This window comes from Astatotilapia calliptera, chromosome 3 (assembly GCF_964374335.1).
Source record: "Astatotilapia calliptera chromosome 3, fAstCal68.1, whole genome shotgun sequence".
In the NCBI taxonomy this organism is placed as follows: domain Eukaryota; kingdom Metazoa; phylum Chordata; class Actinopteri; order Cichliformes; family Cichlidae; genus Astatotilapia; species Astatotilapia calliptera.
The window spans coordinates 46,196,291-46,220,701 of NC_137424.1; the positions used below are offsets into that span (position 1 = coordinate 46,196,291).

The 24,411-nt window shown below is 38.0% G+C and overlaps 2 protein-coding genes across 2 annotated transcripts in view; both read left to right on the forward strand.

Annotated features, from left to right (window-relative positions):
• The first annotated feature begins 482 nt into the window (after positions 1-482).
• LOC145423185 (Fc receptor-like protein 5) lies at positions 483-6,070 on the forward strand. Its single transcript, XM_080295396.1, has 9 exons — positions 483-519; positions 957-992; positions 1,166-1,432; positions 2,112-2,387; positions 3,439-3,464; positions 3,931-4,168; positions 5,139-5,402; positions 5,601-5,701; positions 5,930-6,070. The coding sequence occupies exons 1-9, from the start codon at positions 483-485 to the stop codon at positions 6,068-6,070; spliced, it is 1,386 nt and encodes a 461-aa protein (XP_080151522.1).
• A 258-nt stretch (positions 6,071-6,328) lies between these two features.
• The window catches only part of LOC113013381 (Fc receptor-like protein 5), a 28,764-nt gene continuing 10,681 nt past the window's right edge, over positions 6,329-24,411 (forward strand). Inside the window, exons 1-5 of the mRNA XM_080295403.1 lie at positions 6,329-6,446; positions 6,645-6,911; positions 8,252-8,551; positions 8,724-8,984; positions 9,226-9,474. Coding sequence (XP_080151529.1) covers positions 6,329-6,446; positions 6,645-6,911; positions 8,252-8,551; positions 8,724-8,984; positions 9,226-9,474 — 1,195 coding nt within the window. The remainder of the gene's footprint in view (positions 6,447-6,644; positions 6,912-8,251; positions 8,552-8,723; positions 8,985-9,225; positions 9,475-24,411) is intronic.

The following is a 24,411-nucleotide window of genomic DNA, read 5'->3' on the forward strand; positions in this document are numbered from 1 at the left end:
AAATATTTATTAAAATTATAAATAGCCTTTGAAATAATGTAAGACAAATGTTTGATAATACTTACAGTTTATGACAAAGATGATGATGATGATGATGATGATGATGATGATTATTATTATTATTCTTTTTTTAATTTGAATAATATTTAAATAAAATAAATGTTTTTCACACTTAAAACAAGTCTTGGACTTGTGTTCTCCTCATTTCCTCTTTAACCCTCAGTCAGCTCACATATGTGTAATGAAACTTACTGTCTGTCTGTTATTGGTCAGTTTAGTCTGTGTGTTAAAGGCCTTTTCATAAAAATCTTGTCAGATCTTGTTAAGTTGTTATTTCTGTGTAAAAGGAAGGAAGCAGAGAGAAGTTTTAAAACCTCTTTGTTTCCTTCTCAGCTCTTTGGTATCTGCTGTGCTGCTGCTTCACTCTCTCTCTTTACAGAAAGTTGTAGAAGTTTTCAGACGTGTCACTGCTGGATGTGAGGATGGGAGCCACTTTGCTCTGTGAGCTGGGCCTATTCTGTGAGTACATCACTGACTTCTATTGTTTGATTCATACTGATCCATAAACATGTTTTAGTAAGAAGAACAGAGCATCAGTCATTTGTACCATTGCAGGTCATGTGATCATAGGACTCTCATGTTTGTTACCAACATGGTTGTTTGTAGACTGGATTAGATTTTAGTGCACTGACTCAGATCAGAGTGGAGCTGCTTTAGTTTATCTAAGAAAGGTTTGTTTCTCCATCAGTGATAATTTGATGCTTTTGACATCCTAATATAAAATGTAATCAATCATAGTAGACACTGATTAAACATATAACGGCAGTGATTAAAGCCAGTGCTAGATTTAAACAGCCTTTTAACATGTTACATTTCAAATCTAACATCAACAAAACACTCACATGATTTGAGTGTCTTTAGTTTGATAATGTCTGAAGTTTCTGTCTTTATTGTAGTGCTCTGTACGCTCGTCTGCAGTGGACACGCTCAAGGTGACTGAACAGTTTTCACTTTTTCTATTTCTTCCTTTTTATTTAGCAAAGATTATTCTCAACCTGTATGACTCTACATAAATAAAGTATTAATAATCAATCAACATTCTGCCTTGAGCATAAAGTGTTTCAGATTGTCTGTTGTCTGATTGTTTGTTTGTGTTGGATTCTAGTTGCTGTGCTAACTATTGAACCCAGCTCGTCCAGTTATTTCATTGGAGAGTCTGTTACCTTCAAGTGTGACATGAATGAAGGAGAAGACACTGACTGGTATTACACAATCAAGAAGGATGGTCGAGAGTATGCCCCCAACAGGGAGAACAAAGACTGCACATTAGAAATTATCTCAACAGGCCACAGTGGTGAATATCAGTGCTCTGGTAGCAGGAAGGAGTCACATTATATAAAGAACAGTAATACTGTCTTTATAACTGTATTAGGTAAGTCCTCAGTGATTAATGCTGTGATGATTCCTGATAAAATACTCATCTGAATTATAAAAAAATATGTGTTTAATAAATGTTTCATTGAAAGTATTGTATTTCTTATGTGTTGGAACTTTAACAAAGATCCTTGCATTTTACCTAACTTTGTTCACAGTACACACTGCAACCAAAATACTTAGACAATATGTCATTACAGCATGTGCATGTTTTACTGTATAACAAGAATAACTGTGGATGAAATTTAATTTAAATAATGAAAAAAGAAACATCAAAAGATTCATATAATTTAAGGTGACGATGTTTCTGTTGTCTAAATGTGTGTGTGTGTGTGTGTGTGTGTGTGTGTGTGTGTGTGTGTGTGTGTGTTTCCTTCAACAGTGAACTGCATTAGTTTACATTCAGTGTGACTTCTTCAGGCCTGAGATTGAACAAACATTCATACTGTGCTTATTTAGAAATCTACAACCTGAATTACTGCAGCTCTGTCACCATGTTGAGACAGAAATCAGAAAAATTTAAAGTGACTTAAACTGTAGGAAAAAAAATATATAATGAAGACATTTGTAGATTTTATTGGGGGGGGGGGGGTGATTTAAAAAAATGATTTTTTTTAACCTTTTATACATTTATATTGTATCAGGTGTGCATTTTGTTCTCTTCTTTTTCATAACAGCAGATAGACCCAGGGCCACACTGACAGCAGGAACAACAATCATACCAGTAGGGGGCAGTGTGACACTGACCTGCTCTGTGCAGAGCTCTGATGGATGGAAATATGAGTGGTTCAGACGAACCCAAAGAACCTCTGAAGGTAAAATCAGAGATCAACAAAACAGAGATATCAGAGTATCTCAAGGAGGAATCTACAGCTGCAGAGGAACAAGAGGAAACCCAGTTTACTACACTGATAGAAGTGATGATGTCACCATTGAGATAACCTGTGAGTTCAGTCATTTAGTTTGAAATATACATTCACTCATGATTATCAAACATACAATGTGAAGTTTTCTGTGTTGATTTCATGTTTGTTGTGTGATCTCCATTTGACAAATGTCGTCATGGTCAGCACAGGATGAATTCAATGGTCTACAAAGCATGTTACATTGTTAGTCAGACAAAGAGCTGCAGCTGATAGTAGCCTCATTGTAGACAGTTTGTCACCACTTTGTGTCACGAACTTTCAGCTGGTATAGAGACGCCAATGCTGACCTGCTGCTCCATCACCTGAGGACAATAATGACACAAACAGGATAAAATATAGTTCTTCAAACTCCCTCAACAAATGAAAACAAATATGAAACTTCTTTAAAAAAAGAATAAAAGTCATTCAATCATCTCATCAAATACTGGCGTAGATTAAAATTAATCTGAAGCAAACACACACGAGTGGGTTTGATAGAAAGGTTTTTGATTTTATTTCTATTGAACTCATTGATTTGCATGTTAACCTCAAAGTGATTTTATGAAAGCAAATCAAACTCATTCCAACTTCTTCCTGAAAAAGTCTCATTTGTACAGAAAACGACTTTGTGGAGAAAAGTGTGTTTATGTTCATTCTTTAAAAATAAGTTTCTGTCTGTGATTCAGCTGTTTTACACTCACTTTATTTGAAAACAAAATAAAATAAAACAAACAAACAAACACAGGTAAACAACAGAAGCTCAGATGTCCCAGTTTTACTGCTGGGCTCAGATCACTAACAGTTACCAGTTCACCCATCTCTGCATAAATAAAAGAATTAAAACAAATAATGTGTTATAATTTTAAAAATTGTACAAATACATGAAAGTGATGAACGTCAGCTTAACATTTTATTTTGCTGTTGTAGTAGGTGTGTACAACATTTAAAATGAAATGTTAAATGATAGAAAATAACTTCCAGTCAGCTTTTGTGTGTGAACTTGATTTTTTCAAATAACTTTTTAATAATATTTGTAGTAAGACGACTTTAAAAACACACACATACTTCTCTTTCAAACACTCTCCTCCCACTCCGACAGAAAGTAAAGAAGTTGTTCACGGCACTGTAACTATTAAAACAGTAATGAACAGAAAACAGAGATGAGGCATTCAAACTATTTTTGATTTGAAAAAAAAAAAAAAAACTTTTCTAGGCAGTCGAAGTCTCACATGCAGAAAAATTACACGTTGTTTCCTAAATTGGTCAATGTTTAACACATAATCAGTGCTGTAAGAAATTTCTTCCTTAGACAACCAACAATTTAAAGATTAACTTTTTCTGTATCTTATACAGCAAGTAAACCCAGAGCCACACTGACAGCACACAGTTCAATCATACCAGCAGGGGGCAGTGTGACACTGAGCTGCTCTGTGGAGGGCTCTGCTGGCTGCAATACAACTGAAATTTATAAATGAATTAAAGTAACACTATAACTATGATTTTTGTTATTTGTTTTGTGGTTCTTCTTGATATATTTATTTAAATTTTTATATTTGTTTGTTGAACAGTTTGGGCTGCTGTGAATCTGCAGCACAGCTGGTCTCAGATATTCACTGGTGAGACAATCACTCTCAGATGTGAGATTCAGGGAGGTGAAGGAAAGGTGTGGAAATATGAATGGACAGCACCCAACACAAACAGCCCTCCAACATCCAGTGAATACAGGATCAGCAGAGTTTCAGTGTCCCACAGTGGAGACTACAGATGTCGGGGTAGCAGTGACTATCTCTTAACAGGATGGAGTGATGCCTTCAGACTGACAGTTTCATGTGAGTTGGACCATGATTCATGCTGACATTTCATGTTTTCATGTTTACACCTGTCTTAACAGGAAAACTCCAACAATGATCCAGCTGTCTGCAGGCAGCTCAGGACAACAGTTTTTCTCACTGTGCAAACAGAAAGGAGAGACACCATGGAGGCTCTTAAAATATCAGCAGTTTAAAGAGGAATGTACAGAGATGACAGTTTGATAAGAGAATGATAAATCAGTGAAATCTTTAGTTTGTTAGACAGTCTAATGTGTCACATGCAGGTAGGGATGGGAATTGATAAGAATTGATTGATTCTCATTGGCTCCACTTTGAGAGTCGCCACCATCTCTAAGCAGAATATCAAAGACATTCATGCAGATTAGAGGCTGTGAGGTCAAATGTTTGTGCATGTTGGAGGTATTTCTCCTCTTTGTTGTGATCAGTGTTGGGATCATTTCTCAAAAAAAGTAAAGCAAAAAAGTTCTTACACAAAAGCAGCACAAAAAGACCTTAAATCAGTTGTCATGGTGATTCTACAGTAGAAACATGAACAGGTAGAAACGGAGCTGCAGCCTGACTGCTCATCAGTTTGTTACCTGTTGAATTTCAGCAGCAGCTTTACTGTAAATCACAACTCATTTCTCACAGTGCTGGTCTGGGGTCAGCATTCACTCAGCTTTAACGTCACTCTGGGTTCTTGGCTAGCTTAGCGTTAGCATGCTGTGCTTTAAAGAGCCAAAGTTGTGTTAACAGGTGATTATTTGAATGCAGTTGTTTCTGTCCTAGAACAGTTTCCACTTTACCATCACTCTCATCCTGTATGCTGTAATCCGGTTCTCTACTCCCATCCCTACATGCAGGATTACTAATTACTGTTTGTGTTTGTAGATAAATTAATCAGTGAATGGTTAAAGTGTGATCAGTACTGTAGCAAGTTTATTCTTCATGATGTTTTAATGTTTTACTTATTTTGTTTCTTCAACAGCAAGTAAACCCAGAGCCACACTGACAGCACAACGTTCAGTCATACCAGCAGGGGGCAGTGTGACACTGAGCTGCTCTGTGGAGGGCTCTGCTGGCTGGAAGTTTGACTGGTTCAGACGTGATTCAGTCTCTTCTAAAGCTCAGCTCATGAGAGGAAATGAAGCAAACAGAGTCTCACAAGGAGGTCTGTACCACTGCAGAGGAGGGAGAGGAGATCCAGTTTACTACACAGAGGACAGCAGTGACGTCACAGTTACAGAAACTCGTGGGTTCAATTATTTTATTTCTGCCAAACTGAGAGATGTCATTTTGTGTTCTGTGCTAACAATTTCATTCAACAACTGTGAGTTTATTAACCCTGAAATGAGAGACAACTCCTGACAAATAGAAGAATTTATTCCGTCTTATTTTTTTTATCTTCATGTTTCTATTTGTCTCTAACTGGATATTTTTCTGTGAACAGTTCCCAGTAAGCCCACTGTGACGCTGCAGCCATCCTGGCCTCAGATATACAGCAGTGAGACAGTCACTGTCAGATGTGAGATTCAGGGAGGTGAAGGAAAGGTGTGGAAATATGAATGGACAGCACCCAACACAAACAGCCCTCCAACATCCAGTGAATACAGGATCAGCAGAGTTTCAGTGTCCCACAGTGGAGACTACAGATGTCGGGGTAGCAGTGACTATCTCTTAACAGGATGGAGTGATGCCTTCAGACTGACAGTTTCATGTGAGTTGGACCATGATTCATGCTGACATTTAATGTTTTCATGTTTACATCTGTCTTAACAGGAAAACTGTTACTGCAAACTGAAAGCGAGAGTTAAAGAACCGATAAGTTGGATCGATAAGCAGGCAGAGACTAATGATTCCCAGGACTTTGACTACTGGGAACCAGTTCCTTACTCCCATCCCTACATGCAGGATTACTAATTACTGTTTGTGCTTGTAGATAAATTAATCAGTGTTTAAAGTGTGATCAGTAGTGTCACAAGTTTATCCTTGATTATGTTTTAATGTTTTACTCATTTTGTTTCTTCAACAGCAAGTAAACCCAGAGCCACACTGACAGCACAAAGTTCAGTCATACCAGCAGGGGGCAGTGTGACACTGAGCTGCTCTGTGGAGGGCTCTGCTGGCTGGAAGTTTGACTGGTTCAGACGTGATTCAGTCTCTTCTGAAGCTCAGCTCATGAGAGGAAATGAAGCAAACAGAGTCTCACAAGGAGGTCTGTACCACTGCAGAGGAGGGAGAGGAGATCCAGTTTACTACACAGAGGACAGCAGTGACGTCACAGTTACAGAAACTCGTGAGTTCAATTATTTTATTGCTGCCAAACTGAGAGATGTTATTTTGTGTTCTGTGCTAACAATTTTATTCAACAACGGTGAGTTTATTAACCCTGAAATGAGAGACACCTCCTGACAAATAGAAGAATTTATTCCGTCTTATTTTTTTTATCTTTATGTTTCTATTTGTCTCTAACTGGATATTTTCCTGTGAACAGTTCCCAGTAAGCCCACTGTGACCCTGCAGCCATCCTGGCCTCAGATATACAGCGGTGAGACAGTCACTGTCAGATGTGAGATTCAGGGAGGTGAAGGAGCTCAGTGGACGTATGAATGGAGAGCAGCCAAGTTAAACACACCTCCAACATCCAATGAATACAGAATCATCAGAGCTACTGAGTCTGACAGTGGAGGATACAGCTGCCGGGGCAGAAGGGACTATTTCTTCTCAGAGTGGAGTGATATCATCACACTGACTGTGTCATGTAAGATCTTTCATCCAGAGTATCTAAATAAGGAAAAAGCACTTCTTCTTTCTTACAGCTTTATAACTGTCTTTCATGTTGGTCAGTAAAATGTTTAGTTTTTATTCCAACAACAAAAACCTGAACAGCAGCTTTTTATTCACAGTGAAGAGAACAAAACATATGAGAGTAACTTCTCTGCTGTGCAGCTCTAATACATGAAAGATGAAATGCAGAACAAATGCTGAATCTGTCTCAGCTGCTCCACCACATCCACTAAGAAACATTAAATCCACTGATTGTTCCTCATGTGTGTTTTTAACTTAGAAATGCAGCAAATTAAATATGAAAGATTAGTGTTGTATTTGTGTGATAGTTGTACAGTTTGTTGCAGCTTCACCATTAAAGTTATGTGATATTTATTATTTCCATATTTCCACCAAGTTATTTCAACTGGTTTGATTCAGTCATTGACTTTTGTTCTTTTTCTAAACTGAACTGCAGATAAACCAAAGGCCAAACTGAGAGCTGATAACACAGCTGTTCCAGTAGGGGGCAGTGTGACCCTGACCTGCTCTGTGAACCCATCATCATCATCTGGATGGAAATACTACTGGTACAGAGATGAGAAATCCTCTGAAGCCCTGACCACACAAGATGCAGTTTTCCACTCAAATGGACAAATCAGTGTCTCACAGGAAGGACTCTACAGGTGCAGAGGAGGAAGAGGAAACCCAGTTTACTACACAGAGGACAGCCAGTCAGTCAGGATTGGGAAAACTGGTCAGTTCAAAGTTAATGAACCCCAAATCACTACCTGATGAAAAGTATCTGATGGAAATTGACCCCTTTTGTCATTCATTTGTTCATTTCCTGAATACAGTCCCAAACAGGCCTGTTGTGACTCTGTATCCAAACTGGTCTGAGATATACAGAGGAGAGACGATCACTGTCAGATGTGAGATCCATGGAGGAGACACTGAGTGGGATTATGAGTGGGAAACAAACAGCATGATAAAAGCTCCAAATCAAAATGAATACAGGATTAGATCTGCTTCATCATCCAACAGTGGAAACTATCGCTGTAAGGGCAGAATGAAAAGTTCACAGCATGAAACAACAGAGTGGAGTGATTCAGTCACACTGACAGTTTCTGACAGTAAGTAGAGTCATAGTTCATTTAACCTGGAAATAGAAACAGTTTGTAAAAATGTGTTTTTATTAGTACATGTTGAGATATTTGACATGTTTAGATAGTCTCACTCTTAAAGTTCATCATAAATATTTGTGAGTCAACATTTTAGTGACATTGAATTCAGAGTTAAGAGACGAAAGATTGAGAGAAAATCTTTGTTGAACAGATGAACCCCGTCCTGTCCTCACTGTGTCTCCATCATGGCTGAGTCCTGGAGCCTCAGTAACTCTGAACTGTGAGGTTGAACATCCGTCTGCAGGATGGAGCTTCTACTGGTATAAAGCTGTTCCTGATCTAGCAGAGAAATCCTCCAGTTATGAGCTGCTACCTGATGGCAGTGGGACTGCACAGGACTCCTACATCATTCATGGACAGACACACACAGCAGGATATGTGTGCAGAGCTGGAAGAGGAGACCCAGAGTATCACACTGATCACAGTCAACCAAAGTTTGTCTGGTCTGCAGGTCAGTTTGAGGATTTATAATCTTCATGTTGATGATTTGAAAGTCTGTAAATCTGGCTGCATGACTATCAGGACTCCTGTGAACCACAAAGAAGTCAAACGTAGATGTTCACTGTGATATTTTTAATCCTAACATCTGTGAGCTTTGTCTCTTCACTGCATGTTGTTTCCAGATGTTCGTTCAGCAGCGTCTCTCACAGTGAGTCCTGACAGAGTGCAACACTTCACCTCTGACTCTGTCTCACTGACCTGTGAGGGAAACTTCACTGAGTGGAGAGTGAGGAAGTTCTCTGAGGACGGCCGACTGTACTCTGACTGTAGGAGAATGACTGGATCCACATGTGACATCAACACATCAAAGTCAGATACTGCAGTGTACTGGTGTGAGTCTGGATCAGGAGAGTTCAGCAATGCAGTCAACATCACTGTACAGAGTATGTTATTATACATTTACTACTTGGATTTGGATGATTTAAACGTCACATGAACATTTGTCCCAGCTTTGCTGTATGTGTGTAATTTATCTGGAGAAATAGCGTTTTTTTAAATACACGAGATCAGATCTTCATGATGAAAAGCATTTGTACAATCTGTTCTTATTACTGTTTGTCAGCTTTTTCTAAAAGTGTGCACCAGCTGATGTGACTGAAACAATTGTGTGTGATTGTGTCACAGATGATGGTAATGGTCCTATCCTGGTGAGTCCTGTTCATCCTGTGACTGAGGGAGCTTCTGTTAGTCTGAGCTGCAGTTTGAGAACACAAAAAATACTTTCCAATGTGTTTTTCTATCACAATGACAAACTTATTGAAAATGATCCCCGAGGGGAGCTGAAGATCTCTGCAGTGTCAAAGTCTGATGAAGGTTTCTACAAGTGTCAGTACTCAGGAAGAGAGTCAGCACAGAGCTGGATGTCAGTTAAAGGTGAGCAGGATCAAAATATGTGATGGATTTTTATGAGTTTGATGACTGAGAAGCAACATTAGATTTTCTGATTTAAGTCTCAAAGTCGCCTGGCTTAATTTTGTAAAATTATATATATAAATACATATAATTCATCAATGAATAATTATTGTTTCTTGTAACTGTGTCAGGAGCTGACAGCTCTTCATCTCCTGTGTGGTTGATTGTTGGACTGGTTTGTGGAGTCTCTCTCGTTATTATTCTCCTGCTCTTGTTGTATCGCTGCAGACAGTCCAAGTGTAAGAGCCTCTTCTTTTCATGCTGTATTACAGAGTTTATTTACTACACACACTTTAATTATTCACACATATACATATATTCTGATCGAACAATTTACATCACAAACATGTGTAATAACATTTGTCTCTTTCACAGGTTCCTGCTTCACCAGGTTGGTAAAATACTTTTTATTGTTATTTTAAACAAACATCAGTTACTTTTGAGTTTATTGTGTTTATTTCCTGTTTCAGGTGGATCCAGTCTGAGAGTCACAGTCCGGGCTCCTCCACAAATCATGGAGTCAACCAGGATGAAACTCATGAATACAACTCTGTTCATCCTGGTCAGCACTTAAACCGATCTTTATTATCATTATTAATATTGACTTTTCATTCAGTCTCCATTAACAGGAACATTTCTTAGGTTCAGTTTGTGCTCAGCAGCTTTTCAAAGAACATTTATCAAAATCCAGTTGGACAAACATCCAAATAACCAACTGACTACATGCACAAAAGATCAGAAACAAACAGGATTTTACAACCTGATTGTATCTTTAACTCGACTGAAAGAATCCACAAATGTTGTTGTTTCATATCAGATCAACACAAACAGTAACACCATGATGGGTTCATGCTCTGAAAATATCTGACAGTCCTGGATTTGACTTAAACACAACTAATGAAATTGAATGTGATGTGTTCACAAACATTTTTACATTTCAGGTGCAGATGAACCGCGAGACGTCACATACTCTCTTATTAAACTTCAAAACTTTGGAAAGAAGAGTGAGTACACAAAACACACAGTGTAGAAAAAAGCCTGGGAAGTTTTTAAAGTGTTTAAAATTTTCATTAATCTGATCATCTTCACAGAGAAGCATCATAAACCAGAGCAGAGTGCTGTTTACTCTGAGGTGAAGACAGGAGCTGCAGGTACAGTCACAACAGTCTCATTCAGTGTTTGTACTTGAACGTGTCATCACATCATTATATTGCAGGTAATTATAGGTCAACATGGAGTTTAGTTATTCACTTACTAATCAGTGTTTCAGCTTTACTGAATCACAGCATCCACAGATGCTGACCCAGACCTCAATCACAAAACACACACATGCAAAGCTGAAGTGTCACAGGCAACAAATGATTTCACTCTCTTTCACTGTAGTTGTAAAAAGTTTAAAGTCCATATGTATCCAAAATCTTTGTATCATATCTGTGCTGAACAAATGTGTGCTGAGCTCTGACGTCTCTTTTAGAGGACAGTCTGATGTATGCTGAGGTCAAACAGCCCAAAAAAGAAAAAGCCAAGAAAAACAAAGGTGAGCAAAGTCTGCCATCATCTCCAAGGGACAATCCATCAGCTGATTAAAATCTGTCATACTCAATTATCTTTGCATTAGTGGACACACCCAGTTTCCTCCTGGTTAATGATATTATTGTTTTCAATGATCTTCTCTTCATTCACAGGAACATCAAGTCCTGCAGCTGATGCAGCAGTTTATTCTGAAGTCACATCAGGAAGCTCTCTCAGTAATTCTGCTGCCATGCAGGCTGATTTATTCTTCACATTATTAAATGTCTTCAGCTCATAATATCTTTACATGTTGGAAATCACTTTGTCTCTTTGTGCTTGTCTTACAGGTCAGTGAGGAGAGCTGTAGCAGCAAAGCCAAGAAGAAGCTTTTTATGAAGCCACTCTTGCTCCTCTGCTGCCCAAATATCAGACATGCTCAGCTTTATGTACAGTTACAATATTACATCATAATATCAGACATATTGCTCTCTTATAGCATAAATAAATGCAGGTGTATTCGTGCTCTTTATATTCAGTTTTTTATTAAAGATTTTGTAATAAACCTTGAATGTATCTAACATGTTCCAACAGCAGTGAGAACAAAGTGTGAAATATGTGATCTTTAGTATCTGACAGCACAACTTAAAGTCAGTGTTTGCAGTGTTTCACAAGTAAATACTGATATGGGCACCAACAAATACTTTAACTGTGTTTGTTTACATTATATAAATAAGAATTATATCATAGGCAGTGAATATATTTGAATGTATTTCATGTATATTTTTGTGTTTCTGATCATTTTTCGCATCTTTTAGTTAGAAGGTAGAAATAATTTTTTTTTACATTTGAACATTTGAACATTTTATCTTTGATTTTTGTTTCCTGTATGAGATTATTGACAGACTAACAAAACAAGCGGGTTGTAACTGCGTTATCATGCAAACCTGAAATAAGCAGATGTGAGTATTATTTGCAAAGCGGTCACTAACAGTTCAGAGCATGACAGCAGTCTGCATCTATCTGACACAGAGGACTGAAGTAGAACATTTACAGAGAGAAGCTCTCTGTGTGCTGCTGTCACAGGATGAAGTCAAAGGAAAAGATAACTTGTAGATGTGATAAATCTCATATGAAAGATGGAGACAGAACATCACAGAGCTCTGCATCAATCATGGTCAGCACGACTCAGAGAAGTCGCAGTATTATAATTTTGCACTCCACTCCATTTACATCATTAACCCTTTACAGCCGATCGGAGCGGGCACGCTCTGTTTTGCGTAACTATTTTTAAATCCCAGTAGCACTGCAACCACGTAAGCTAGCGCAAAAATTTTTTTTGCATATGAAACCGGAGGAGTTGTACTTACATCTTATGCCATCAGCTTGTCCTAGGTCACGGTTTCCTTCCACATAAAGCTTTGCAAAACCTGCATAAAAAGCGCTTGCAGCAACAAAAACATAATATTCCAGAAACACGCTTTGCCGATCCGATCAGCTGTTCATAACACTTCCTACGTTGGAATAGATGTCAGCGTGAACTTTTGCATTTCCGCCATTACCTGCCCGAAACCGGAAGTGACGTCATTTTCGCGGAAATGTAGTCTTTTTTACCATCAGGGCCTCAGGGCCTATACTGCTCTTTTTAAAAGTTATCTTTGACTTTATGACTTTCTGTGTCGTTTCTGGGATGCTTAGGACTTATATTGCACTGCTGGAAATAGTTTATTTTGATGCATATGCTGCTTTTTTGCAAATTTGCAGTATAATATTTATTTTCGTTTTTCCTGCAGTGTATAAAAATTGGTGTATTTCAAAAATAAAACTATGAAGACACTCAAAATAAATTTCCTGTGGTGGGAAACTATTTTGTGCAACTTTTTTGTATTTACAGTTTTGAGGGATAAGCCTCTTAAATTTCTCTAACTACAAATATATGTTAAAAAAAGCAAAAACGATTTTTTGTAGTTTCTTGCACTTTTTTGCAATTTATGTAATTACTATGCACTTAATGAATACATATTATTAAAATCTGGGCTATAATGGTTGTATTGATGTATAGCAACTTAAAATGCTCCCAAAAATGGCTCCACAGCATGTAAAAATATAATATAAGCTCTGGCGGACTTGGTTCTATGGTAGGTCTTAAAGGGTTAACTGATCTCACAAGAATTTCAGAAACATCATACCTAAAACATTCATTTAAGCTTATCATTGTACTTACATTGTACAACAGGCACATTAGCGCAGAGACACCTCCTACTTTCTAGCAAGTGATGAGGAGAAACAAATCAGCATCTAAACACTAGTGATGCCCCACTGGGTGCCAGTGTGGTCACCAACACTCCTCCTATAGATTAGTATTTATTTATACCTGCTCTGTGCTGTGCTGAAGGAAAAGACTTTCCAACACTTCTTTCATTTCAGCTGACTTCACCTGTGTGAAAACAGAGAAACATGCACGGCATTAAATCAGACTCATTTGTGTTCCAGCACATGTGGATATTAAGGGAAATAAAATGTCAGACACTTTGGCAAAATAGACACTTAAACAAGACACGGTGGGCGTGGAGATGACACTATAAACTTGAAGTAAAAGCACTAAAATTATTAAATAAATGTCAGTAAAGGTGGGACACAGAGGCAGACAGAAGCAAAGTGGATCAAGTGAAGACAACAGGGGAACAAGAAAGACAGAAACCTTATTTTATAGATTAAGAAAAAAGGCTTCATTAACTGTGACGTTTATAGGAAAGTGTAGGAGTCTTATTTACCATTTCAGCTGCGTAGGTGATAATAAAACACCTTCATATTGGTTTTCAGGCACTAATGAAGGAGAAACAGAAGAGGTGAACGGCCCAATATTGTTTTCACATGCAGCTCTTCACAGCTTAATGTTATTGTGTATTTTTATGTAATTTTTCTCAGCAATGATTCAGGTCATTAAAGATTTTTTTAATGCTGAAAGTGTTTTTATGTGTTTACCCTGAGTGTGTGATTATTGTGCTGCTGTTACAGCCCTCGTTCTGTTTTACTTCGCAGCACAGACATCATGTGTCTGGACACACAGTGTACAGTCAAAATCAACACCCTCAGTTAAAGATGTGAAAACATTTTGAGCTGTTAGGGACCTGTGTAGGTTGCTTTGGACTCATGTTTGTGTCTCTTAATTCATCTTTTGAAAGGTTTTACACGTTACGAATGTTTTATGTTTTTAATTTATTTAAAACTTTTAAAATGCTGAAATAAAACTCCAATAAATTCACACCAGTAAAGTGACTGTTTCATTCAAGCAGCAATATCAAACAATAATAACACATCAAACTGCAAATGTGACAATACAGATCAACATTTTATTCCTCCTGTGCAGCTACGATGCATCTGTATGTGTGTGTGTGTGTGTGTGTGTGTGTGTGTGTGTGTGATCCGTGGTCCTTGTCTATTCTGTCACAGGTTTATATTTATCTACTGGCTGACCTCATGGTTTGTGGCTGTATCACCATGAAAGGAGGAAATGCAGCCTGTGGTTTCAGCCTGAAGTCTTCAGTTTAGCAGTTGTGTAGTTTTATGTTATCAGCTCACAGCAGAGAGTTTTCAGACAAGGAATTCAGACAAAGAGCACAGTGGAAATTTCACTTTGATCTTTGTGTGCATGACACATGTTTATGTGACCTGCCTGTACTGAAATAATAGCAATAGTTATCAATGCTACATTAAAGTATGCATGGCAGTGTGTGAAAACAGACAAAAGTAGCATCATTGTGGTGATGACACAATAAAGAAAATAAAATCTTTGTGGGAAAATATGAAAAGTTTGTTTCTCACACTGGAAAGCAGCTGCCTTTCAGTCTCTGTATGGATGTGCTGTAAAAATGCATCTATGTGTGAATTAAATAAAAATAATTTCTATTTCTACCCTCAAAATCGTAACTTGTAACACATGATGGTTTTGTAACCAAACCTTTATGCTTCACTCATATTTATCTGTCTGCTGGACTCTGCAGTTACATTAAGCTGCTCCATCCAGGAGGAGTTTGGTCTGTGATGCAGAAGCTGAGCCTTTCAGTAAAATCAACATCATCATTCTTCATTAACAATGTAATAAATCTGTAAATCAAACCAAAGTTAAATTATTCAAAACTGATAACTGAAAACCAAAATTTGAGAAGGTTTAACAACAAGCTTACATTTCTGTATGTTTTTGTTCAGTTTTTGCACTTTAAGTACAAGAAAGGTACTTCAGTATTTTTTTTTCCAAAAACAGAGTTTCTTGGATATGTAAAGCAAAGTAAATAAAATAAATTTAAACAGAAACTAACTGAGAAAAAAAAAGCAAAAACTTTGTTAAATAGGGTTGAAAGACACTTGTGTATCACAAAACAAGAAAAAGTTTGAACATGAACACGTCACATGACTGCTGTGGTCAAAGCTACAGGAGCTGTTTGAGGTTGGTATAAAAGGAAGGAAGCACAGAGAGGCGATAGAAGGAGGCGCTGAATATAAACTCTGGTCTTATCGACATTAAGTGCAGCTTCTCTTTATCAATGCAAAGTCGAAACCTTTGAGATTAGATGCAGATCAGCGTGCAGGGCTGGACGTGAGGATGGGGCACTCTTTGCTCTGTTTGCTGGGGTTATTCTGTGAGTACAATACACACCTTTACTGTTTGAATGGCAGTGATGAAGGAAAATGTTTCTCACTGGTGACAATTACAGTGTATCACTGCTTTAACCTGTTTACCTGACAGCTTCAACACAGCAGACTAGTTTTTTTTCATGTTTCCAGCCGGTTTCACAGCTAATAGAAACATAAATTTGATGATAACTGTGCCATGTGAAGATTTAAAAAGCCTCAGTTTATATATTTATTGTGATTTTGTCAGTTGTATAATGTCTGATGATGTTTCATTCATTATTTTAGTGCTCAGTACAGTCAGACATGGAAACACTGAAGGTGAGAAACAGTTTTTTCTTCCATTTATATCATACGTGTTGATCTTAACTAGTATTTAGCTTCTCCTGTTTTGCTCGTCTGTGTTATATTTTGTATCATAAATCAAACATTTCATTGAGATTATTGGTTAAAATGTTAATATAACCATGTTAAGTGTGTGAGCACTCAAACACACACCCACGATGCAAACTGTATATTTGCTGAAGAGCTGTGGCTTCATACATGTGGATTTTCTTTTCATGTTTATCTGATCTGAAAATATCAACAGTGTGTGTAGTGTAGTTTATCTCACTGAGTTATGTTGTTGGATTGTATGCTGGATTATACAGCTTTTTTTTTTTGATTACCTTATGAAGCTGTAAATATGATAATTATCAAAAGCTCCACACAGATGACAAATTAAAGGAAAAACCAACATGAACATGGTAACCAAATGCTGCTCTGAGCTCAGCATAGAGTTTGTTTCCTTCATCCCTCATTTGGTGTTTTGATTAGAAGCTGTTTAACACGTCACTCCAAAGTCTCTGTAGATGTTCAGTGTGTCGAATTGTGTGGCTGCAAAAGATGATTCACATTATTTAAGTTTGCATCAAACATTCAGAGCAACAATTTTATTCTTTTGATCTTTTTCTAAATTACAGACCTTGGAGTGAAGGCCACTCTGACAGCAGACAGATTAACTATACCAGCAGGGGGCAGTGTGACACTGACCTGTGATGTGAAGTACTCTGCTGACTTTCAATATGACTGGTTCAGAGAACCCAGTTTAAACTCTAACCAGAAGTTCGCAGTAGCTGGTGAATCAAAGAGAGAACTGGTGACCTCTAAAGGCGGCATCTACAACTGCAGAGGAGGTATAAAAGGGACAAATTTACTCATAGTAGAAAGTGATCCAGTCACCATTCAGGAAACTGGTGAGTTTAAAAATGTCATAAGAAATAAAACAACATGGATTCCCCAAAGTTTGGAGATCAGAGGGGGATAATATTATGACAAAAACTTATGTTACAAAGTGATTTACGGCCCCAACCTGCCAAGTTATTTCTGATAATATAAACTGTTGTAAAGTTAATAAATAATAAACAATAATGGGGTTATAATATTTGATAATACTGTTTTTTATTTGAAATGAAAATGTTAATTCATTCCTTTTGTGTCCTAATTGAGGAATTTTGCTGTGGAAAGTTTCCAACAGGACTGATGTGACGCTGCAGCCATCCTGGACTCAGATATACAGCGGTGAGACAGTCACTGTCAGATGTGAGATTCAGGGAGGTGAAGGAAAGGTGTGGAAATATGAATGGACAGCACCCAACACAAACAGCCCTCCAACATCCAGTGAATACAGGATCAGCAGAGTTTCAGTGTCCCACAGTGGAGACTACAGATGTCGGGGTAGCAGTGACTATCTCTTAACAGGATGGAGTGATGCCTTCAGACTGACAGTTTCATGTGAGTTGGTCTATGATTCAAACTGAAGTTTCCTGTTTCCTGTTTTAAACTCGACATCAAGAAACAATTCAGACCCTCCAACAAACTCACTGTGCAAACAGACTCACAACTGAGTGCACTGTGACTCCACAATGATTCATTAAAGGAGAATATAAAGAATGACATTTTTAATGAATAAATAACAAATCAATTGCGTCTGTTGTGTAGTTTTGAACTAAGACAGATTACCTGTGTGAGATTATAACCTTGTGTTTGGTACCAGTCAGAGTCAGAGTCACACTGAGAGCAGAAAGCACAATCACAGCAGTGATACCAGCAGTTCTTCAGTCTGTTTGTCTTTCAGTGAGGTCACATTAAAACCACCAGGACACAGTTTATGAAATTTGGGGGATCAAGGCCAAAGAAAGAAGCCATTTCATTTCACTGTGTGTAGCTGGTCTGGCCTCACACTGTTGCTGCAAACTCAGCAGCAGAGTTAGCAGTTGCTTTGCCTGCTGAGGCGAGTTTATTCTCCAACACTGTTTAAATGAAAATTAATTAAGTTCAGCAACTTCATGTGATTGGGCTTCTACATGCACAGCTTTGAAAAAGAGAGCAGGAAGGAGAGCAAACAGCCACCTGCTCAGTATAAGGCAGTGTCTATGAGTACAGCAACAAAGATTAGAACCATTTAGCACTTTTACTGTGCTTAACCTCTGTAACAGGATCATTAGCATAATCTCATCTCTCCCCAGCAGGGCCTCCTTCAAAACTACAGGAAATGACATGTGTGGGAAGTCAAAGGTCACAAAGAAAATAAAAGCTTTCAAATACAAAATAAATACACAAAATAACTACATACATATTTATGACTTCTGTATAAAAAATAATGACAAAACCAAATAACAGACAATGGATTCTCTGTGAAATATAAATAAATATATTTTAATGCATGTTTTACATGTGGATACAGATTACTGTTTACAAATTGTACAAAAAAGTTTCTTTACTATAGAAAAACTTTTGTCCATCGAGTTTTGACTTTCTTAGGAAGCTGTTTAGATTTTCCTTTATCCCTACATTAAGGCTTTGTGTTTCCACTGGAAGTAAACGTCTCTTTTTAAAAATAGCACAGTGTTGCATTCTGGGAAATTGAGTCGAATTTGAAGCTTGGGTTTAAAATGAAGAACTGTAATTATCAGGGGCTATGCTTCTGTAATTGTCGCCAGTTCTTTTTATGTATTTTGGTTTGAGGTTTGTGCAGATTTTCAGGAAAGATGTTTGGCCTCATGAGCACCAGATGCTGCACCTTTATTCAGGTCATAGAAGCCGAACCAAAGACCAGAAAATGGCCTCAGTTTATTACAGACACATTACTACAGTAATTTTTCTCATTACAAAGTTTTGCTCTCAGGAAGCACTCAGGTGTAAGACACTTCACCCGTTGCCTACTGGTGGTGGTCAGAGGGCCCAGTGGCGCCAGTGTCTGGCAGCCTCGCCTCTGTCAGTGCGCCCCAGGGTGGCTGTGGCTACAATGTAGCTTGCCATCACCAATGTGTGTGAATGTGTGTGTGAATGGGTGGATGACTGGATGTGTAAAGCGCTTTGAGGTCCATAGGGACCAAGTAAAGCGCTATACAAATACAGGCCATTTACCATTTACCAGGCCATACACACACACACACACACACACACACACACACACACACACACACACACACACCGCGGGCCAAGGAGGAGTGAGACGGCGGAAGAGTTTTTTTCTTCAATACTTTTACAATAGGTTTTCTCAATAGATAGAAAATGATGACGCTGAGGAGTCAACAGCCGATATTATCATTGCTTGTAACCCGGTAAATAATTTCGTACATCTCCCAATAAAATAAGTCTTAGTGGAAAAAAGCTCATTTTCGAATAAGTTTATTAAAGCACCCCCCCTCTGTGGAAAAGAGTCAACCATGAGGCGAGTTTTGTCAACAGCAATTGTCCATTTGGTAAAACAAATATCCGCCTCAAAGTCGTATTTTACCGTTGCAGAATGTGGAAAACAGACGGCGTTCGCAAGAAGGCAATCAAAAAAAAAAAAAAAAAAAAGGAAATTTGGTACCTCCAACTCTCCCGACTGCGCGCGCGCACACACACACACACACACACACACACACACACACACACACACACACACACACACACACACACACACACACACATACTCATGCAACTGACACAGACACACACAGACTGCTCTCCTAGTGGAGCCCAGTCTGAGTAGAGTCCTTTTTTTCTCCTCCTGTCCCCGATGTTGTGTATTTTCATTGTTTTTCTTAAATGCTACCTATACTGACCTGTAATGTGATGTTTGTGTAATATATGTATGGTCGGAAGAGGTCCATTTTGACTGCAGGCAACAGCAAGTGACAAATATGAACTTCATTCATTCATTCATAAACACAGAGTCACCAGACCATGACAAATTACTTTTTTAAATACAGCTAAGAAAACTTTCACAGTGTTGATAAAAATGAGTTTATAGTTTATTTTATCTTGTCATCAAAATTTGGTCATGTTCACCATTTCCATCTAGTTTTTTTAAATTATTTAGATTCAGTCATTTATTTGTTTGTTCTTTTTCTAAACTGAACTGCAGATAAACCAAAGGCCAAACTGAGAGCTGATAACACAACTGTTCCAGTAGGGGGCAGTGTGACCCTGACCTGCTCTGTGAACCCATCATCATCATCTGGATGGAAATACTACTGGTACAGAGATAATACCACAGTGGATGTTGTCTCCCCATCAAATGGACAAATCAATGTCTCACAGGAAGGACTCTACATGTGCAGAGGAGGAAGAGGAAACCCAGTTTACTACACAGAGGACAGCCAAGAAGTTCACATTAACACAACTGGTGAGTTTGTATTCAGCAACAATGTTGAATAGATAGATGATTGCGGATTACTATGAAGATAAACAGCATCATATCTCATGGTAACCTCTTTGGCATTGTAATAATGATCTTATTGGAAATGGTTGAACATGAATAGTCATGTAAAATGTGGAGTCTAGAGAATCAGTGTCAGGAATGCAATCCAAGGAGGGGAGACTAGGTGGGATTATGAATGTGAAACAATCATTTTCAGCAAATCTCCAAATCAACATAAATTCACAATTAGTTCTGTTTGACTGTTTGACATGTTTATATAATAAAAGTTTGTAAAGCCGATTTAATGAAGTCAACATTTTAAGAGGAAATTTAAGAGACTGGGCTTGTGTTGATGTGTTCATTGTGCGGAGTAAAGTCATAGGAGACGCTGATTCAAAGTGATTTCTAGTCAAAGAAAATAGATGAACTAGATATTTTATAAACTGATGTTATGAAATATAAAATATAATTAAGCTTTATTGTTTGTGTTACAGTAACTGTGTCAGGAGCTGACAGCTCTTCATCTCCTGTGTGGTTGATGGTTGGACTGGTTTGTGGAGTCTCTCTCATTATTATTCTCCTGCTCTTGTTGTATCGCTGCACAACGACCAACAGTGAGCACTTTTCCTTTACTTACTACAAACTCTTTATCATTCAAAGACACAAATGCATCATGAGCTTCATGTAAAAGTAAAAGTATTATTGTATATTTTAATAAAGGTGAAGATCAGCAGCAAGTGTACTCCTCTCTTCTTCATGGTTAGTTTGTCATGTAGTTTTAAATATTCTGATCCTATTTGCAACAAGACTGTACTTATTACATCTGCTGCAGCTTTTAATATAAACGTTATTTGCAAGAATATTTGTGTTTCAATTAGTATCACAGACATGAGGTGACTGATTTTCTCTGACCTGCAGGTGGTCGTTGTGTCTATGAGACAGTCAGAAGGTGTGAAAACACTGAAAATGGTAAAATTTACACTTTCATTAATACAGAGCTTGTGGAAGCTGGATGATTATACAATAACTCTGTTTATCATTAAAGTCAATCAGATTATTATTTCAGGTCCAGCAGAAGGTGATTACGCCAATGTCACATCTGTGATTCAGCTCGAAGTCATTAACAAGACAAGTGAGTGCACAAAATGTGAGATTTGAAATGCAAAATATACATTGGTAATTATTCTCACTGATAATAAATGCATTTGTGGACAAAACAGAGGGAGTTTGTTTTGAAATGCTTTCATTTGATCATCTCAACAGGGCGATGTGGTGACCCAGAGGAGAGCTCTGACTACAATAATGTTAATCCAAATTCAGCCACAGCTCTAAAATCTTAACAGCAGCTCTTTAGCTGTTTTTCTCTTTAAAGTCTCTTAAAAACTCGAAGTCACTTTGAGTGAAAAGGAGAAGATTTTGAATTCAAAGCAATAATCCTGATAGTCTGAGTTTATATTTGCTTCAGAAAGAATTTCTCAGTGGGTTTTGCTTTTTTCTCTCCCATTAGATAATAATTTTAATGGCCTTTAATGTACTGTATATCTGTTTTTTATGGTAAATGGCCTGTATTTGTATAGCGCTTTATTATTCCCTAAGGACCCCAAAGCACTTTACACATCCAGTCACCCACCCATTCACACACTGGTGATGGCAAGCTACATTGTAGCCACAGCCACCCTGGGGCGCATTGACAGAGGCGAGGCTGCCAGACACTGGCGCCACCGGGCCCTCTGACCACCACCAGTAGGCAACGGGTGAAGTGTCTTGCCCAAGGACACAACGACCGAGACTGTCCAAGCCGGGGCTCGAACCAGCAACCTTCCGATTACAAGGCGAACTTCCAACTCTTGAGCCACAATCACCACAATTGTTATCTTTTTAACAATTTCCTTTATTTTTATATATTATAATTTTCTTTCTGGGAAGCACTTTGTAACATTGTTAATAAAAGTGCAATATAAATAAGGTGTGTTGTTGTTGTTGTGTGTCTGTCTGAGAGTACATGTTACAGCTGTTCAGTGTTGTGCATGAATCTAAAAGAGAACATTTATTTAAAGGCACTCATTGTCATTTAAAACAAAGTCAATTCTGGTTTAAGCCCAACAGGTGGAGGAGATGAAATGCAGATACAAAAGCAGATGTGGAATGACAGATAATCTAGTCAATGGGACAGCTAAAAGTGGAAACTACTTGAAATGATTCTTATCAGCAGCATTTGTGACACATATCTCAGGTAGAAGCTAGATTGAACAAACAAGATTGAAATGCATTTTGAAAGTTCCCTTTAAAAAAAATACTATGGTGACCCAGACACATCTTAAAGTGCATTTAACAGAATTAAAATAGAACAGTCAATCCTATCAAAGCTATCAGTGCTCAAACCCAGAGCAGTAACTCATAAGAATACAACATTTACTGCTGCACACTGAGGTAATACAGTTTTGTTTTATATGAACCCCTGTAATTAGTCATGGCCTGTTTGACATTCCACATTATGTTGATATGTAAGTTACAGTTACCCTGACATTATTAATGGGAGAAGTGACTTTTTTTTCTGAACAATATCACCAACTTTTGGCTCATAAGATGTCAGTGCAGGTTCGTTAGGATGACTGCATGTCAACAAGTTCCAGTATGAACTTCCCCTCGTCAGTGGAAGGACGGCCTCCTTTGCTCTGACGGACAAGTCGCCTTCTGTTGAAACACTAAATGGGTCTCTGGAAAAACTCATCACCTCTGTGGGTAAAGCAAGTCCATCTAATCGACCAGAAAAGTTCTCTTTCAACCTCGCAATGAAATCAGTCATCACATCCGTGACTTGTGCCGGTGATGAGATACGTTTGCGGAGTGTTGGAAAATGCAGCTACCGGCCTGTGCTCAAGTCAGCTGCGAAAAGGTTCAGCTTGACTTGGAATGCACGCATCTGTTCCACAAGTTCCGTGACAGTTTTGCCTCTGCCTTGTAGTCCCACATTGAGGTCATTCAGGTGTTTGAATATGTCGTTCAGAAAGCAGACACCGGCCATGAAGCTGTTGTCCATTATGCGATTCAAGTCTGGTTTTTTTTGCCTGCTGTTGCAGAGAAAAGTTATGATCTCTTTGAGATCACAGACATGATCCAGTGACCTGCCTTTGGACAGCCGCCTGACATCATTGTGCAATAGCAGGTCATGGTGCTCAGCAGACATTTCTGAGAGCAGCAAGCGGAATTGAGGCATCTAGATTTGATAACTGAGGCATCTGCCGTGCAGGTGCGTCCGCACGGCACCTACGACACGCTTCACCACAGTGTGTGAACGCATGTGAATCTAAAAACATTTTGAATGCTCAGAAAGAATAGAAAAGCACCTTAAGCAGCCATTTTATATCGTACAACACTAATTGGAAGGTAAGACTTTTTGTGCCACCATATGGAGCTGCAGGCTGGAAAGCAAATATATTATATATATGTTTGTTATATATTATATAAAATATAGCATATAAACAGTTAAAAATATTCAACTTCACCATCTTAGAAAAACTAAAAAAAAAAAAAAGGACCATCAAAACCATTTAAACCATCAAAGCAGATTACACACAGTGGTGGTGCTTTGCAAATTGCAAGGATGCAAAAAGAAGGTAAATTTTCTGGGGCTGGTGGAAAAGAAAGGAAGTTATAACTGAACCTTTCTGTTGAAATAAACACACCCAATGAATAAATAAGAGAGAACATGGTGACTAGGAAGGTTAGAGAAAAAGAAAAAAAATGTGCAAGTCAACACAAATCACATATATATGCTGTGGATGCAAAAGCATTGGACATATTTAATATTCTGCAAATAATGTAATGACATGATATGATACGATTCATTTCGTTTTTTTGTCATGCTATAAAATGAATACAATTCAGATAAACCCTAGTGCTACATTTTGTATTCATGGGCACAATGTATAAACCTACGTAGAAAAAAGAAGTGAATGTCTACAGTGAACAAGAAATGTCACTGAAAAGGGGAAGAAAGGCTTTACCAAGAAAAATAACTTGGTTCCATTTAGCAGAGCAACGGTGCTGAATGTGAGGAAGTGGACCTCTTTGCTCTGCATGCT

Excerpts from the sequence above, each read along its gene's own strand:
- LOC145423185 (XM_080295396.1), top strand. The coding sequence starts at position 483 with ATGGGAGCCACTTTGCTCTGTGAGCTGGGCCTATTCT. Across the intron at positions 3,465-3,930 it reads AAGAAGTTGTTCACGGCACT|CACAGCTGGTCTCAGATATT; the intron begins GTAACTATTAAA and ends GTGAATCTGCAG. Across the intron at positions 5,403-5,600 it reads CGTCACAGTTACAGAAACTC|TTCCCAGTAAGCCCACTGTG; the intron begins GTGGGTTCAATT and ends TTCTGTGAACAG.